General features: G+C 39.0%; 1 protein-coding gene across 4 annotated transcripts in view; it reads left to right on the top strand.

Moving 5' to 3' along the window:
* The window catches only part of otud4 (OTU deubiquitinase 4), a 109,907-nt gene that overhangs the window by 7,482 nt on the left and 84,638 nt on the right, over positions 1-17,787 (top strand). For 3 of the 4 annotated variants that reach the window (XM_041186427.1, XM_041186445.1, XM_041186455.1), the window contains 5 exons: positions 1,968-2,051; positions 2,628-2,678; positions 9,682-9,728; positions 11,452-11,524; positions 13,593-13,674. In XM_041186427.1, coding sequence (XP_041042361.1) covers positions 1,968-2,051; positions 2,628-2,678; positions 9,682-9,728; positions 11,452-11,524; positions 13,593-13,674 — 337 coding nt within the window. The remainder of the gene's footprint in view (positions 1-1,967; positions 2,052-2,627; positions 2,679-9,681; positions 9,729-11,451; positions 11,525-13,592; positions 13,675-17,787) is intronic. The other variant, XM_041186435.1, reaches the window with a different exon arrangement.

Here is a 17,787-nt window from a genome sequence, read left to right as displayed (position 1 = left end):
CACTGAACTTGCAATATTCAGCCTGGATCTCACTTTTAATATCAACTCTATTCACTCTAAACTTATTGAATCATTGCAGGTTCTCAGCTTCTTTGACTTTACACTGTTTGCATACAGGATTGATGATGAAGCCGATGATACATCTTACACATTTACATGGGACACAGCAAGAGGAAAAGAAGTATGGAATACTAATGAGAAACTTTGCCAATGAGAAAGAGTGTAACAATCTTTAATTCTTCTTTCCTTGTAATACCTGAAGTTGGCTCAATTGGTTCACCTATGCTTAAACTGCATGGTTTTCAATTAGGTATTCGTTATTCAGGTAACAGTAATCCAGGTGTAGCTATTTTGATGCACCTTTGTACCTTCCATCTGACCTTAAGCACCAATTTTCTATGCCTCTGGCCCCATGGCATCTAATATTCACAACGGACTTAGTTTTTCTTCTACTTGCTAACACCTTTATTTCCTCCTCACCAAACCTGCAACCTCAACATGGTGTCTGAGAACTGCTTCAGTCCAACTTTGTATTTAATTAACACTTGGCTGCCTCTTAGACTTCAACAGTTACACACAACTGCCTGGTGTGCATTAAGTAAGCATTGTCTTATCTCATTCATTTGATAGTTTGTTCCAGTGGACAGCCTTGAAAACATAGAAGGTTATCATTAATTTGAGCAATTCTGAATATCAGCAGACTCATAAGTGATTTCCAGTCTTGACTTCATTCCTAGATATTTAAGGGATTAACATTTCCAGTTGACTATATGTTTCAAGCACCCAGATGATGTTGATAGCACGTAAACTGCTTGAGAAGCTTGTCACATGGATTCCCAATTTTTAAATTCTGGCAGACTCCCAATTTATTTGCTCCACCATTGGTGGCCATGTCTTCAGCTGCCAAGACCCTAACCTTTGGAATTTTCTTCTACACCTCTGTATCGCTCTACCTCGCTTCTTAAAATCTACCTTTGGCCAAGCTTTTGATCATCTGCTTTAATCTCGCTTTATTTGGCTCATGTAAAATATTGATTAACATCCCTCTCAAGTACCTTGTACCCTTAAATGTGCCATGTGCACGTACGTTGTTTTCTTACATCCTTGGATGATCCAGCCCTCATCCTTCCCTTCCACTCCTGCAAGTGTCCACCCTGCCTAAAATATCATTAGATCATCTGATCCATATCATTATTAAATCAGCTCCTTCTCCAATATTAGACATAACAATCTCATTATTGTATTTAAAAACAAGCTCTGACTTTGTGTGATTAATGCCACAAGACATCAACTTAAGAAAAGGCCTTGTTGACACTTTGTTGCAATCGTGCAGTGTTTTTCTCACATGGAGCTTGAAGTTTACAAATTATTGTAATTTCCCTAAAATTCACCTTGGGAAGTGACAAGCAGCAACAATTACCTGAATTTGTGCATTTATTATCACTTCCTCACCATCCGTAAAATCTAGGTTGTCACTCCAGTTTTTTGAAAGAGATGTTAAACTAAGGCCTCATCTACGCTCTAGTGTGGATGGAAAAGATCCCCTGGGATTATTTTGAAGAAGAGTAGGGGAATTCACCCTGGTGTCTTGGCCAATAGTTATCCTGAAACCACCATCACTAAAACAGATTATCTGGTCATTATCACGTTGGTGTTATGGGACCTTGCTGTGCGCAAATTGGCTGCTGCGTTTTTGACATTATAAGAAATACACTTCAAAATTACTTCCTTGGTTGTAAAGTGCTTTTGGTCGGCCCGAGGCATTGGAAGGCACTATGTAAATCAGAATTCTTTTTTGATTTAAATGTTGGCCTTAACGAGGCAGGTTAGGTTAAATATTACGGTGTCAGCAGCTAATCATCACAACTGCCCCAACCTCATGTGAACAAAGCCACAGGAGACGATCTGATTGTAAATAATTTATTGAACAACATCAGAGGAATTATTTCAGTTTATTTTTTTTTCAGGTTTTCCACACACAGTCTAAACACCTTGAAGTGAGAAGAGCTTGTGTTTCTTACCTGAGGAGGAACAGAGATAAGTTTGAAGCGGTATGCTTTCTTTGAGGTTTTAAAAAAAGATTTGATTTATGTATCCAAACACAGAAATGGAAAATATCATCCTCTGGGTGGGAAGGTGAGCAGATGACTTACTTTGATTTACATAGAAACAATCTTGAGCTGACTACTGGGTACACAACAGCTAGTTTGTTGTCCCCCTTGTGAAAGAAAGTGTTGCATTAATAGAGGAAGCAACTGTCCTTTGGCACAGTGTTTTGATACAATGCATTGTCCTTTATTAACATTTATTTTTCAGTACCACAATTATTTAGGTATGGAAATTCATGCATATTCAGAAGCATTTCTTAACAAACTTTAGGATAGTCTAAATCTGGAACTCCCCAAAAAAACTGTTAAGGCCAACCAACCAAAAATTTATAAATTCTGATTGTTTTAATACCCTTGCCTAACAAAACTCCACCACGTCACCTTCAGTTTAAGATACAAATCAGCCATGATCTCATTAAATGGTAGAACAGGTTTGAGGGGCTGAATGGCCTGCTTTTGTTTCTATGTACTTATGCATTGCATCAATTGTAAGATTTTATTTTTACTTCATTATTGCAGTTCATCGAAGGATCATTTGATGAATATTTAAAGCATCTTGAAAAGCCGCAGGTATGGTATTTATGTTTTTGAAATGCTGTTTTACATTTTTATCTAAACAAAATGTTATCTGAGCAATCAATGAACAGTATCTAAATTAATAACTGGAAACTTTAGAAGAGAAGCTGAATTTTCAGATCCTAAATGATACTCGAAAGTAAACCTGTTAACTGTTACATTAGTGTCTATGCTTAATTCAAAGTTGCTTAAGTTAAATTACCTGATAATTAAATATTTTTAAACACTGAAATTTCATGTTGCTGTGTTATTTATGTTTCATTCAAATTGCTGGATAACTCAATATTTATGTGCAGAAAATAACTTTGAATTATCAGGATTAGTCTGTAGCTCTAAAACAAAGGTTAGAAAGATTGGGTGTAATTTGAACCTACTTGTTGATTGGAGACCCACAGAATTGGATGCAGAGCTGGTTTTACACACCTGACTTTACTGCCCATGGACTTCACAATTACCCCTATTGTCTATGTTGCATGAAGGTTCGATTTATTAGTAGCTGATCAATGAAAGCTCAGCAAGTAATAACTCCAAAATAATGGTCTGGATCTTCCAGTCAGTGGCAAAGCACAGGCATACGCTGCCTACGTTTAAAAACCACATTCCTACCTTTTTCATAAGCTGCAGTGGGAACTTGCTCTCCTGGCTGCAGTGTGGATCCATTGGCAAGGTGAAAGGTGAGCAGGGAGGCCTAGTGATGAGGTGCAATTCCACCAACGCCATGCCTTTTTTAATATCACAAGCTAAAGACACACCCTTGTAGTTTGTCTTTATTGTAATGACAAGTAAGTGTTTGTAATGAATTTATATTGTTTCTTTTGATTTTCTGGCTTCTTTCAATTCTGGTTGTCCAAACCCTCCACCCCCACCCACACCCACCAACCCCCAGCTCTTCTCTGACATCTGCAATAATAAGGACCCAGGGAGGGAGGAGGGGCAGGAGTGTTTTGCTGCTATTGGAACTACAGGTTTTGGGGCCACTTAATCTCAATTGCCTAAATGTCAGTTTCAGAAATCTGTCATAACATAAGGAAAGTGAAATTCAGCCCTCTAAAGCCCTCTTCCTAGTTTATGAATTTTCTAATCGGATCTTTTGCAATTTAGATGCCTTCCAACATGCTAAATGTTGGTTCAGTTTTTTTAAAAAAATGACTAACTTCTTAAGTGAGAGGAGGAAGTCAGGATGCTTAGCTAGAAGGCACATCTACTTTGGATATGGGATTAAGAGGACAACATCAATGGGAAGTATTGTTAAATATAGTTTGGGTGTGACTTAAATTAGTGTGATTGAAATAGCCATGACAGAAAATAAGCAACCTACAGGAATTGGGTGGATTTGAGTGATTTGTAATGTTTAATAGTTCACATTGCTTATCTTAATACAAACATCTTAATTCATCTTAAATCTAAATTCATTATAACAATAGGAGTACTATGGCATGTAACATAAAACGTATTGAGATTTTATCCTGTTCTTTGGGGATGTCACCTCATGACTTTGCCCATTATTCTGTGAAAATTGCTTTTCTTATGTATATTTCTTTACCATAATATCGTATCTTTAATCCTTAACATTTCTAAAATGAGGTTAGAAGTGAAGATGATTTTTTGCAAGATGGAACAATTTAGGTGGGTGCCTGGCATTTAGCAGTAGTATAGAATAGATCTGAGCTTTGGTCAAACTCTGGGTCATTGGTTTGTAACATCAGTGTGGAAGGCGAAACTGAGGTTTTTCTAAACTGGGGAAGATATTTATGCAACTTTTAAATTCAATTTTCAACACACTTTGCACTCTCTATTTCTGTCTCTCGGTTTGATATGTTTTCTGAAACAAAATGTTGTTACATTGTCAGATTACTTATCCGAAACCCAGTATTGGGCGAGCAGAAATTTCCTCCAGTTAAATATTGGGAGGATTGAAGCCATTGTTTTCAGTCCTCACTACAAATTTTGTTCTTCAGCTACCAATTCTTTCCCTCTCCCAAGACTAAACCAGTCTGTTCGCATCCTTGGTGTCATATTTGACCCCAAGATGAACTTTGACATATCCATGCCGTCTCTAAGATTGGCCTGTTTCCACCTCCTGCAGTATTGCCCAACTTCACTCCTGTCTCTGTTCACCTGCTACTGAAACCCTCATTAATGCCTTTGTTGCCTCGTGACTTGACCATTCCAACATACTGATGGCTGGACTCCCACATTCTACCCTCTGCAAACTCTGGTGCCCGGTCAGGCTCCTGTGCTTGTTGACCTACATTGGTTCCCAATCAAGCAATGCCTTGATTTTAAAATTCTCATCCTTGTTTTTAAAACCTTCCATGGCCTCGCCTCTCCGTATCTCTGTAATATTCCCCAGTCCCACAGCCCTCCAAGATATCTGCGCTCATCGAATTCTGGCCTCTTGCAGCCTGATTTAATCACCTTTGGATGCCTGGGCCCTAAGGTCGAGAATTCCCTCCCAACAACTCTCTACCTCACCTTCCTCCTTTAAGACATTGGTTAAAACTCACCTCTTTGACTAAGCTTTTGGTCAACTGGTCTAGTATCTCCTTATGGGCTGTGTTTTATTTTGTTTTATAATGCTCCACTGAACTGCCTTGGGCATTTTATGATGTTAATGGCATCATATGGAATAATTACTTATGTTTGTATATAACTTTTAATTTGTTCATATTAGTAATGGTATATAAGGGGGTGAGATTAGATATTGCTAGCCATTTTCTGCAAACAGGAGGGAATTTACCATACAGTCTAGAAATTTTAGATATGCACTCTCTGATTGCTGCCATTACATGTGGATGAGAACCCACGCAAGAATTGGCAGGGGAATATTCATGTATGATTTAATTATGTTGTTCCTCCTAAAACAAAAGGTGGTGCTAAAGTACAAATGTAAATTAGGGGTAAATGAGTGGTGCAGTAACTTGCATTAAAGAACAAGATATGAAATTCCACTTACAGGTGATTCAGGTTGGATAGTAAACATCAGATGTAAGACAGCAAAGAATGTCCAACTGTCTGTTAAGGGAAATGCACTTCTATAAAGTCCTACTGAAATAAATCCCATTCACAAATGATTTAGCATTGTACTTTTTGGATTTCTTTCCTCAGAAATCAATTCATCACTAACGATTGAATGCTAGATTTGACTCCCTGGTGATACTTCATGTAAAATGTGATAATCCATTTTCAAGGATCATTGTATGTGTAGGGGATAGCTCAGGGAAAAATACATTTAAAAATAATAATGCATCATGAAGAATAGAGAAGTTTGTAAATTTGTCAGTATAATTGTGAAGTCTGTGCATTTACCTGTTTTGTATTGCATATATTCATATATTGCCATGGAATTGGTGCTGATGTACAATTGGTGGAATGTGCCCAACGCTGTGCTGGTTTTGATGACGTGCAGTTACCTCCCAATTTCCATGCAAATTCATTTGCATAAACTCATAAAATCTCTGAATCAGTATATCAAGTAGCTGTTAATCAATTGGAAGGGATTCATAACAGGAACAAGACACCCTCCATCATCACAAACAGGAAGGGAGATTGCGCACAAATGAGCTATTTAACTGACTGATTTATTGCTCTTGCTCGTATTTCTTAATTGGCTTCAATGTACTATTTTGATCTGCCCTTGATACATTGGACCTGCAGTCGGCTGAGGCCACACAGGTTTTGATCTGCTGTAATTTTGACTAATTTACTTGCAGCAACAGGAGAAGCACAATAAGGTCAGGCTTCAGCTGACTGGCTACTGGAGGTGGTAATGGTGGATTCATGTGACCACAGGTACCTGTGCATCTGAGATTCTGGGTACAATGTATTGAACTTCCCTACATGGGTGTACTTGGCATAAATTCACTGTTCTGACCTGGGGTGCAGCGAGTTTTGTGGGCAGGAACGCTCTAGGCAGATGGATGTTTGAACCATTGTAAAAGATCATGGATAATTGATTAAAGCAGTTATGGATGCGACTCACTTGCATTTATTATTTCACAATCTTTAGCGCTTATTTTGGGCAGAAATCATGCAGAAACTCCAGACCATTTTTGTTTGATTATAACTTGAATCCTAGTCTGATGGTGAATATTCAATTTGCCTACCAAAGAGAAGGAAAAATGGCCTCTTTGTTTAGTACTTGGATCTTGATGTAGCTTATGTAGACATTTTGCAGCTAAAGACACATTCTGGAGCATAAGACATGTGAGATCTATTTAATTGAATTAATTGTTTATGCAGTACCAAAGTAGCATATCTAGTATACAATCCGAAAGGTAACCTTGTATATAGTAAAGAACTTCTGAAAATTATTTCAATACAAAAAGGATTGTGCATTTGAGAGAGGCGGGAGAAGTGTTTAGAGAGACACAGGGAAAGGCAGCCAGTCAATTTCTTCTTTCTTTTCAATTTGAATTTTTAATAATTGAATCTTCTTAGCAAACAAAGCCTTTTTGAGTTGTGTGGCGGGGTGAGGGGGAAGGGCGAAGAGAAATTTGTTGATGACAAGAATGTCTCTTGCCTTTCACAAGGTGGAAATGAAGAGGAGTGGATGGATGCATAAACATGTTTCCAGTGTTAATAGAGCAAAGAGAATACTGGGGTTGAGGTGTGCTTTTTATGGGTAGTGGGAAGGAGAAAGGGCTGTGGGAAGATGTAAGTGTAGTGGATGTGATGGAAGTGAGGGGTGGGGGGAGTTTAAGGGCAAAATCTACCCCCCCCCCCCCCATTGGGGGTGGGGGGAGTGCGGCATGGGGTGGAGGGGGGGGTGCGGCATGATTGGTGCCCCAATTGGGGGTGCACCACCATTTTTTGTGGGCAGGCCTATTAAGGCCCGCCCAGCATGATGTCCGCACAGAAGCATTGCGCTCCCTGTGCTGGCGATGGGGGGGGGGTATGGCAAAGGTGGAAGTGTGCTCCTTTGTGCATGCGTGCGAAGGAGCACTCTGATCTCCCTGAGACTAAGTACTGCCTCAGGGAGGTCGGTTCCCAAAGGGAAAAAGTTATTGTTTCGAAAATTTCATTTACCATCCATGTCCCCTCATGTGACAATGTCACATGAGTTGGGACATGGGCATAACTTTAAGTAAAAGTTAATCTTAATTTTTAACTTCAGTTATGAAACCTTATCCTGCCTGTGGATGAGGTTTCATGCTTTTTCAGGTGGCCTGACCTGCTGGCCAACCTTAAGGTTAGATGGGCAGGTGCACAGTTGACTTGGCTGCGTCCCCACCGACCTGAAAATGCAAATGACGCAGGATGATGTTGGGAGTTCCACCCGACATCATTTTACGCATTGGCGAGCAGGCCCCGCCCCTGGATGCCGACGGAAAAATTCTTGCCAAAGTGATAAAGGGAGTGAATCAGAAGGGCAAAAGAAGCAAAGAGGTGAGAGAGAGAAGTAAATACAAGAGTAAAAGGGAGGGAAGCAGATGAGAAGTAATAGCACAAAGACATGAGAAGCCAGGTGAGAATTAACATATCCTTTGAATTACTGTATGCAGATTGTTCGAGTTGATCTCATGTATTACACACACACACACACACACACACACACACACACACACACACACACACACACACACACACACACACACACACACACACACACACACGATCAAATCCATGTGTAATCTTCAGGGCAAGCATAGTTAGAGGAAAGGGGATAATTAGGCCAAGGTACGATTAAGGCACTTTTTCAAGTTGAATTTTCTGCCCTTTTTTTTTAGTTTCCATTATAAATTTTTGCATTTATATTTATAATAGAAACGGATTCTGTAAAATGTGTCGTGATTTAATTATGCCTTCCCCAGTGGTGGCCGTGCAGTGTTCCACTGGTAGGGAAGTGTGACAAATTTGTATAGTCAGTTTCCATTATGAATGAGAACATAGGAATTTATGACGGAATAAGTTGACAGGAAATACAGTAGATGGACATACATAAGCATCTACTTGATGTGCTTCCAACTGGGGGATCTCATTTAGAAACCTTGAATGTGACCAATTGTAGGAAATGGAAATGTCACACTAATGGCAGAGTAAAGGGAACTTTATCCTGTATACAGCCTATGCTATATCAGATATATAAATCATTTTAGTTAGCTTCAGTTTGTTCTACTGTCTATATTGATACACCTCATTCACTTGGACCATTTGCCTATTCCCTTTTGTATTAGTGTTTGTATTAATCTCTGCTTAAGGCCGGATTAAATTCCCTCGTGTGTCCTTCCTTGACGTACCCTTTGCAACACTAATGATTAACTGTGGTTTTCCAAGAGATTGGTTTCTTCCCCTTGACTCCTGATACCTGGTCTCTGATATTCCTCAATGTTAACACTTATTGTTTAATTTCTGAATAATCGTTGCAATAGGTACAACTCTGAAGTTCTACGGTTTAATATTTATATAAATTTTTCTTAAACTTAGATTTTCCAATTTGGTTTTGCTTCAACACTGACAATAGTCCATTTCTTTTAAATTATTTTGTGTCGGGGTTAAAATAACTGATCAGAAAATCTATGCTTTAAAGTATAAGCCAGAAGGAAAAATACAAGTTCACACTTTGAACTGTGACAAAAGTTCTTAGCACTATTATTATGTAATTTTCCAGATAATGAAGCTCTTTCATAATAAGTGGAATTATTTGACTCTGGCTTTCTACTGTAATATGCATTGTTCTCTGAGGATAGGCAAGCGGCCCTTGGGCCTCTAATTATTGGGTCTGTAAAAAGCTGCAGAAGTGTCCTGGATTGTTCTCCATCTCCATATTTGATAACACCATCGCATTGCCCCCCCACCCCACCACAAACCTGTCTCTGTTCGGCACTCATGCTTGATGGGCCAGCTAGGGATCAGGAGAATGGCATGCTTCCGCTTTGTGGTGCAGTAGTGCACTCCTTGATGTGCTGGAATTATATTTCTAATAGTATTGAAAATATTTAACCTTCATTAATTTTTAATAAGTAGATTCTAAATTGCTTTTTTTTTTCTAATGCAGGAATGGGTTGGACAAGTGGAAATCAGTGCTCTTTCACTCATGTACAAGTAAGACTACTGTGGATATTTATTTTACTGAAAATATTTTGTACCTTACAAATTTAGGCATTTTTACTTTCTATTTGATTCATAGTGACTTGGAAACATACCAAAAGAAAGGACTTGCATTTTATAGTGCCTTTCTTGTCTGGAGGGCATTTCAAATAAGTTGCAATCAATTCATGACTGAAGAGGGCCTCGATTTAACCTCTCATTCAAAAGGCAGCATCTCTGACAATGAAATACATCCTCAGCACAGTACTATGTGGTTTGAGTCCTGCAGTAGGGCTCTCACACCTTCTGAGTCTCGTCAGAGTGCTGCTACTGAGCCAAGCTGGTACTTTGCCACTGCTGAGCACCTGAGACTCTTGGGACATGGTTATTTTTTGAGTCACTGATTTTTCATATACAGTGCCCACCATTTATAGCAAGCATTTTCCTGTGAATACCATTTTCCCACAACACAGTGGCCATGCTGAAAAATTATCAATGAAAGTGGCGATTTAAAACCTCTACCTATCCATTGTGCAAAGAACATCAATAAGCAGCAGCTCGAATGTTATTATTTCAGTCCAGATTCTAATCCTTAAATCCTCGCCAATTATTATTCCAAATCTGTCAAAGATATGATCAGACCATTTAGTTAATCTTAATTCAACTGTCCGCTAAACTAACTTTTCTATCATGGCATCTAATTATATTTAAAATAGTTTCAGATGTTTGCCTTTATTATCTTGCTTATTAGATTATTCCAGGAGCAGAAGTATCCATCCATTGGGGAAACTCGAGAAAATTGCTGCCAGGGCCTACTGCCACCTTTTAATATGACTGCCCAGGCAGTAGTGGTAAAGGGCAGGGGAGTGCATAAGAGAGGAAAATCCTTTCTGGCCCAAATGTTCATTTGTGGCACATATGGATGGAAGAGTCTACAAGATCTTTGTGAGGAGTTGGGGAGTAGCTGGTGTAAATCCAAGACAGGATTGGGCAGTTGCAGTAAGCCCCACCACCCAAATTTTCTATCATTTTCCACCATGGTTCACCCAGAATTTAACTGGAATCAGGGAGGAGCACCACGGCCTTACAACCTGCTGTACAAAGCAGACATGAAGGTATGGTGTGGTTTTATACTGTACAGATCAGAACTGGGGGATGCCAACTCTTGTTGAACGTATTCTTGGAGGTTTCATCACATGATCTGCTATTGCCCCACTTCGCCAAGCCACCTTATTTCCCCAACTCCAATAATTATATAACTATTAAATGAAAATGTTCAAATGAAAAAAACAACGGTGGTTTTACCATTGGGACAGACAATGATTGATCTCACACGGCAACCCAATACCCCTCTCAGTGCCCACTTTCAATGTATGAGTTTGGCAAATATGGGGAACGCCTTGGCTCTGCCTGATCTCACCAGATGACGATAGATATGCATATGTTTTAGCAGAAGTCTACTGAGGCAATCATGATTAAGATTTTTGCTGTTAAATTTTAGACTAAGCAATATGATAACTGAAATGATCCAACAGCCAGCCCAGCTGAGATTAGCTAACTCGGCACAGTTCTGGAACTACACCTGGGACTTTCTGGTCTGTATGGCTATTATATCATGCTTGAAACAATTGAACTGTGATGGCTGTTATCTCATGGTCTGCACAGTAAGACAGAGCATGATAAAATTTGTCATGGGTGCTTCAAGATATTTTTTAATCTGTTATTTTTAATTTCACAGACGAGATTTTATAATTTACCAGGAACCAAATAGACCTCCTGCTCATGTAACTGAAAATGGATTCCCTGACACGGTAAGTTACAGAAGACCTGACACAATCATGTACATTGGCTCTAAGTAAAGATACAAGGAAACCACTACTTAACTCAACTCCAGAGACACAAGCATATCACGTAGGGTGATACTGCAGAGTTTTAGTCCTTCGGATGAGGTGGTATCCTGTCTTCCCCCTTAAGCTGATATGAAAGATCCCATGACACTAATTGATGAAGAAAGTGGAATTCTCCTGAGTGTCCTAGCTAATATTCGTCCCTCAATTAACATCAATAAAACAGATTTTCTGGTCACTAACTCGTTGCTGTTTGTAGAAGTTGGCTGTGCACAAATTTACTAGCGCATTTCCTACATTACGATAGTGACTGTGCTTCAGAACTTTTTTAATCGGCCATAAAGTCCTTTGGAATGTCCTGAGTTTGTGAAAGGTGCTATATAAATCAAGTTAATTCTTTCTACATGTTTACCATTTACAAATTAGAGATGGAACAGCACAGGTGAATTTTCTAAAATGTTTTGCTGTGTTAGAAGCACCAGAAGTTGCAGAGATGCCTGTTAAGTTTATCAGTATTACACATGAAAGCTGTACCTTCGTCACTGAACTCAAGTACTGCTATATCACAACCTTGGTGTCCTATTTGACCTTTAGCTGAGCTTCCAACCCCATGCCTTCAAACCACCTCCATAGCACCATTTATCTCCACTTCTACTTCAGCTCATCCACTGCTGAAATCCTCATCTGTGCCTTTGTTATGTCTCGACTTGATTATTTCTATGCTGTTCTAGCTGGCCTTCAATCTTCTATCCTCCAAAAACTTGAGCTTATCCAAATTTCTGCTACCCCTATCCTCACTTACACAAAGTCTCACCCGTGTGTTTGCTGATCTAGCTTGGCTCCTGGTTGTGCAAGGCTTCAATTTTAAACATTTTCATCCTAGTTTTCAAATCCCTCTAAAGTATGCATCTCGGTAACCCCCAACCCACTCACCTCCAAGATTTCTACACTCTTCAAATTCAGGTCTCTTGTGCGTTCCAGATTTTCATTGTACCACCGTTGACAAAGTTGCTTTCAACTGCTTTGGTCTTTTAAAGATGCTCCTCAAAACCAAGCTTTTGGTCATCTGTCCTAAATCTCCGATGCGGTTCTGTCAAATTTTGTTTATTAACTCTCCTGCGAATACTTTGGGACATGTTGTCATGTTAAAAGAGATAATTAAATGCAAGTTCTTGTTGGTGGAAGAACTTTATAAATTACTAGAGGTGATGACCAAAGTATCTTGACATTGTTAGGTCCTGTACAGAATGGTTTTGAACTTGGTTCTGAACTCTGCCAAGTTAAAATGAAAGTTGAAGAGTTGTTGACTGACAAGTACTTTCTGTTAAGAGAAGCCCCACCTCCACCCCAAATGTCTGTGAAAACTATAAATCTGTTACAGTCTTTTGTTTAATTTACGTATGCATCTCCTGAAGAAAATCTGTCATTTCAGGCCTGTTTTCTTCAGTGACTATACCAGTGTTGTCAACGATGCACCCTGAATTTACTTCAGTGGGAAAGGGAAAAGGGGTGGGGTGAAGTGGGGATGTGCGAATTGAGTGCAAGTGGTGGTCATAACTTGAGCCTGGCCTGGAGTGTTGATCCATTGCTGCTCAAGAGAATTAGCACATCACTGAAGCAGGTCTGAAAGGAATGACAGGTTTTGATTGTGGCAGGAAATTAGAATTCAAATAAAACTAAAATATCCTGAAATGGTATTTGCCACATACATTTTGGGGTTTTGTTCTAAACTGTAAGAACAGCATTATACTTGATTTTCCCCTTTCTTAGCTTTCAAAATTCAAAGATAGAATGTTTTGTATTTTGTAACTTAGTGCGGGATTTTTGCCCTGCCACCCAAAGAGCTGGTGGGGAACTCATTCCCACCAATCACAGTAGCCCAGCAGCCATTTTATGCTCCAAGGAGCATTAATTGACTGGAGACAGGATTTCCACCCTTGACTTGAAGATTTGGATATAGATTAACAATTACTTGATGTCCAATGATGATAATAGGCTAACTGAACAATTTATTTTCTTGACTTGCATTTAGATCTTGTTGTGCTTTTCAAATGGAAATCATTATGACAGTGTCTACCCAGGGACATTTGTGGATGCTGCAGCCTTTTGCCAATGTAAGTACTCTGATTTTAATTTGCAAATTACTTTTGTTGTCTATAATTTGGAACTAGCTATTCAAAATTTCCAATCATGCATTCCTTAAAAACAAAAACCCTGTGTTTTCTTTTTTAAAGAGCTCTTTAAAAGAGGTTTTAATTCACGCAAATGTATCCCTACCTTCAACTGAATGTCTGGATACAAACTTCTATTTTGCCCCATGATTCCTTTTGTGCCATGCATTTCTTCATTTAGCTATCCTGCTTAAGAGAACTGGTTGTACATTCCAAGTGAACACTGGATGTCAATGTGGAGGCTAAAGAAAAGAATCGTGTACTCTTACTGGATGCGCAAGCAGTAGCTGTTATCTAAAAAGTTATAGGACTGGTTGCAGAGTACATAATTATGATGATTCTATTTCAAGATTGCCATGCATATACATTGCAGCATGTAGAAGTTACAACATGAAAGGAGAATATTGAGCCCAACTTGTCCATGTCAGTATTTACCGACCATGCAAGCAAATAATCCTAAACTGGTTTATCTGCTTTGCTTCCATATCCCTTCAACACTTTGTTCTTCATTCAGTTGTCTGATTTAATGTTGAAGGTTCACACAGTTTTTGCCCAACTAACATGGCAGTGAATTTCAATGTCTCATACTCCGTCAAAAAAAGTTATTATCGACCCTGTCCCATTCTTGCATAGTTTTTAAACACTCCTGTTATATTGCCTCATAATTTTCTTTGTTCTAAAGCCAAAGCCCAAATTCTTTAAGCCTTTCTTCATATTAGTATTTCCTCGTACCAGCCAGCCTCCTAATAGGTCTGCCCTCTCTAAAGTCTCAATATCCTTCTGTAGTACAGAGCCCAATGCTGCAGAGTGTTGTAACTGATATCTTAAGGTTTTAATAGGTTCATATCACCTCTTGGATTTTATGTTCTATGCTTCTTGAGATAAAACCTAGAATTTGATTAGGTCCTTTTGGCATTACCAATTTTAATGAATTTGCTTTAATGTTCCACGAAACTCCTTCTATCTCTGCAATCTATCAGAGTGTAATTACTTATGTGTTTTTAACAAAGTATATCATGTATCAATAACGTTGAATTCCACCTACCAATTTCCGCACATCAATTAACTACACCTTCTGATTGATATCATTTACAAATTTCAATGTCATTCCTTCCAGGCCTGAATTCAAATCATTGATATAAGCAGTAACATAAGTGGTACGGAGTTGAGCCATGTGATAAACTCATATATATTTAAACACTCTGGGGAAAAATTGACCATAATTCCTACTGTTATCCCCTTTCTAACCATTTTTTCAATCAGATTGTTAACCTTCCCTGGAAATCAGCAATGTGGTCCCTGTCAAAGACTTCCCTGACGTTAAAGCACATTGTATTTCCTCCTATGTATTGTGTCTGAAATTTGTTATGAATAGAATCCACCTATGCTATTTCCAGTTATTTTCTTTATATTTAGATACCTGATAATTTCATTCTTAATAAAAGACTATAACATTGTCAATACCACAGATGTGAAGCAATTGAGCTTGTATTCATTTTCCATTCTCTCTCTATTCTCCCAACACATACCCACATTCAGTAGAACCCAAAAATTAATTATTAAGCTCTCAACAGTTTCCTGGCTCATCTCTCTCAGGATCCTAAGATGCATTTAATCAAGCACTGGCATTTTGTCCTCCAATCTATCTCCTTAACTAAAATTTTCCTTTTAACTATCATAATGTTGCTCATCTCATTCTCCACAACTTCTTCAGGATTTGCCTCCTCTCTGACATCCTTCTATTCAATAAAGACTTATGTAAACAAGTTATTAAATACCTCTGCCATTTTTTGATAATCTACAAGTTGACAATCCTCTCCTTTTTGTGGATTATGCTTATTCTGTATCTCTGCAATCTCATTTTTTTAAGAACATACATAAGAAATAGGAGCAGGATTAGGCCATTTGGCCCCTCAAGCCCGTGCCCGCCATTCAAAAAGATAATGGCTGATCTGCTCCAGGCCTCAACTCCTCTTTCGTGCCAGCTCTTCATAGCCCTCAACTCCTTGATATTTCAAAAATTTATCTACCTCTTCTTTAAATACTTTGTGATCTAGCCTCCACAACTCTCTCGGGTAGAGAATTCCAGACATTCACTACCCTCTGAAAGAAGAAATTCCTTTGCACCTCAGTTTTAAATAAATGTCCCCTTATTCTGTAATTATGTTCCCTAGTTCGAGATTCCCTCACTAGTGGAAACATCTTAACATTCTACCCTGTCAAGCCCCCTCAGAATCTTGTACGTTTCAATAAGACCGCCCCTCATTCTTCTAAACCCCAATGAATAAAGGCCTAACCTGTTTAGCTATTCTTGATAAGTCAGCCCCTTCATCCCAGGAATCAGCCTCATCAATCTCTTTTGAACTGCCTCCAATGCCACTATATCCTTTCTTAAATATGGAGACCAAAACTGTACACAGTACTCCAGGTGCAACCTCACCAACACCCTGTACAGTTGTAACAAGACTTCCCTATTTTTAAACTCCTATCCCCTAACAATACAGGCCAAAATTCCATTTGCCTTTTTAATTACTTGCTGCACCTGCATGTTAACATTTTGTGTTTCATGCACAAGAACACCCAGATCCCTCTGTGCTGCACTTTTTTGGAGTCTATCCATTTGAATTGTTGTCTGCCTTTTGATTCTTCATAACAAAGTGCATGACCTCACACTTTCCTACATTAAACTCCATCTGCCAAGTTTTGCCCACTCACTCAACCAATCTAAATCCCCTTGCAGATTCCTTATGCCCTCATCATAACATGCCCTCCCACCTCTTTTTGTATTGTCAGCAAATTTGGATACATTACACTCTGCCCTTCCTTCAAGTCATTAATATAGATAATAAATAATGGAGGCCCTAGGACTGATCCTTGTGGCACTCCACCAGTTACATCTTTCAACCTGAAAAAGCCCCATTAATCCTGACTCTCTCTCTTCTGTGTGTTAACCAATCCTCAATCCATGCTAATACATTATCCCCAATACTGTGAGCTCCTATCTTGTGCAATAACCTTTTATGCGGCACCTTATTGAATGTCTTCTGGAAATCCAAATACACTACATCTACTGGTTCCCCATTATCAACTCTGCTTGTTATATCCTCAAAGAACTCTAGCAAATTTGTCAAACGTGATTTCCCTTTCACAAAACCATGTTCACAAAACAATCTGTTTGATTGCGTTAAGCTTTTCTAAATGTCTTGCTATTTCTTCCTTAATAATGGACTCTAGCATTTTCCCAACGACAGATGTTAGGCTGACTAGCCTATAGTTTCCTGCTTTTTGTCTCCCTCCCTCTTGAACAGGGGCGTTACATTAGCAGCTTTCCAATCCGCTGGGACCCTCCCAGAATCAGTGAGTTCTGGAATGTTTTGACCAACGCCTTCACTAATCTCTGCAGCCACTTCCTTTAAAATCCTTGGATGCAGACCTTCAGGTCCTGGTGACTTGTCTGTCTTTAGTCCCATTAGTTTGTCAAATACTTTGTCCCTCGTGACAGAAACTGTTACAAGATCTTTCCCTCCCATTAGGTCCTTGCTTATTTGATATCTTTGGGATGTTTATAGTGTCCTCCGCTGTGAGGACTGATGCAAAATATTGGTTTAAATTATCTGCCATTTCCCTGTTCCTCGTTATCAATTGTCCAGTCGCATCCTCCAAGGGTCCCACGCTCACTTTAGCCACTCTTTTTATATACCCGTAGAAACTCTTGCTGTTTGTTTTTATATTTTCTCCCTCTTTATTAGTTTTTTAGTCATCGGCTGCTGGTTCCTGAAAAATTCCCAATCCTCTGGCCTTTTTGCTGTTTTGTATGCCTTAGTTTTTGATTGGATACTCCCCTTGACCACTTTTGTTAATCACAGGTGGTTCGTCCTTCTCACCGAGCCCTTTTTGACCGGGATAAATTTTTGCAGAGCGTTATGAAATATCTGCTTAAATGTCTACCACTGTTCAGTTACTGTATAGTTCTCATGACAATTTCCCCTTCCACTTTACCTTGGCTAGCTCGCTCCTCGAATTTTTAACATCAGCCCTTATCCGAATGTTCTAGTT

The sequence above is a fragment of the Carcharodon carcharias genome, chromosome 1 (assembly GCF_017639515.1).
Source record: "Carcharodon carcharias isolate sCarCar2 chromosome 1, sCarCar2.pri, whole genome shotgun sequence".
In the NCBI taxonomy this organism is placed as follows: Eukaryota; Metazoa; Chordata; class Chondrichthyes; order Lamniformes; family Lamnidae; genus Carcharodon; species Carcharodon carcharias.
This window is presented reverse-complemented; position numbering and strand designations above follow the sequence as displayed.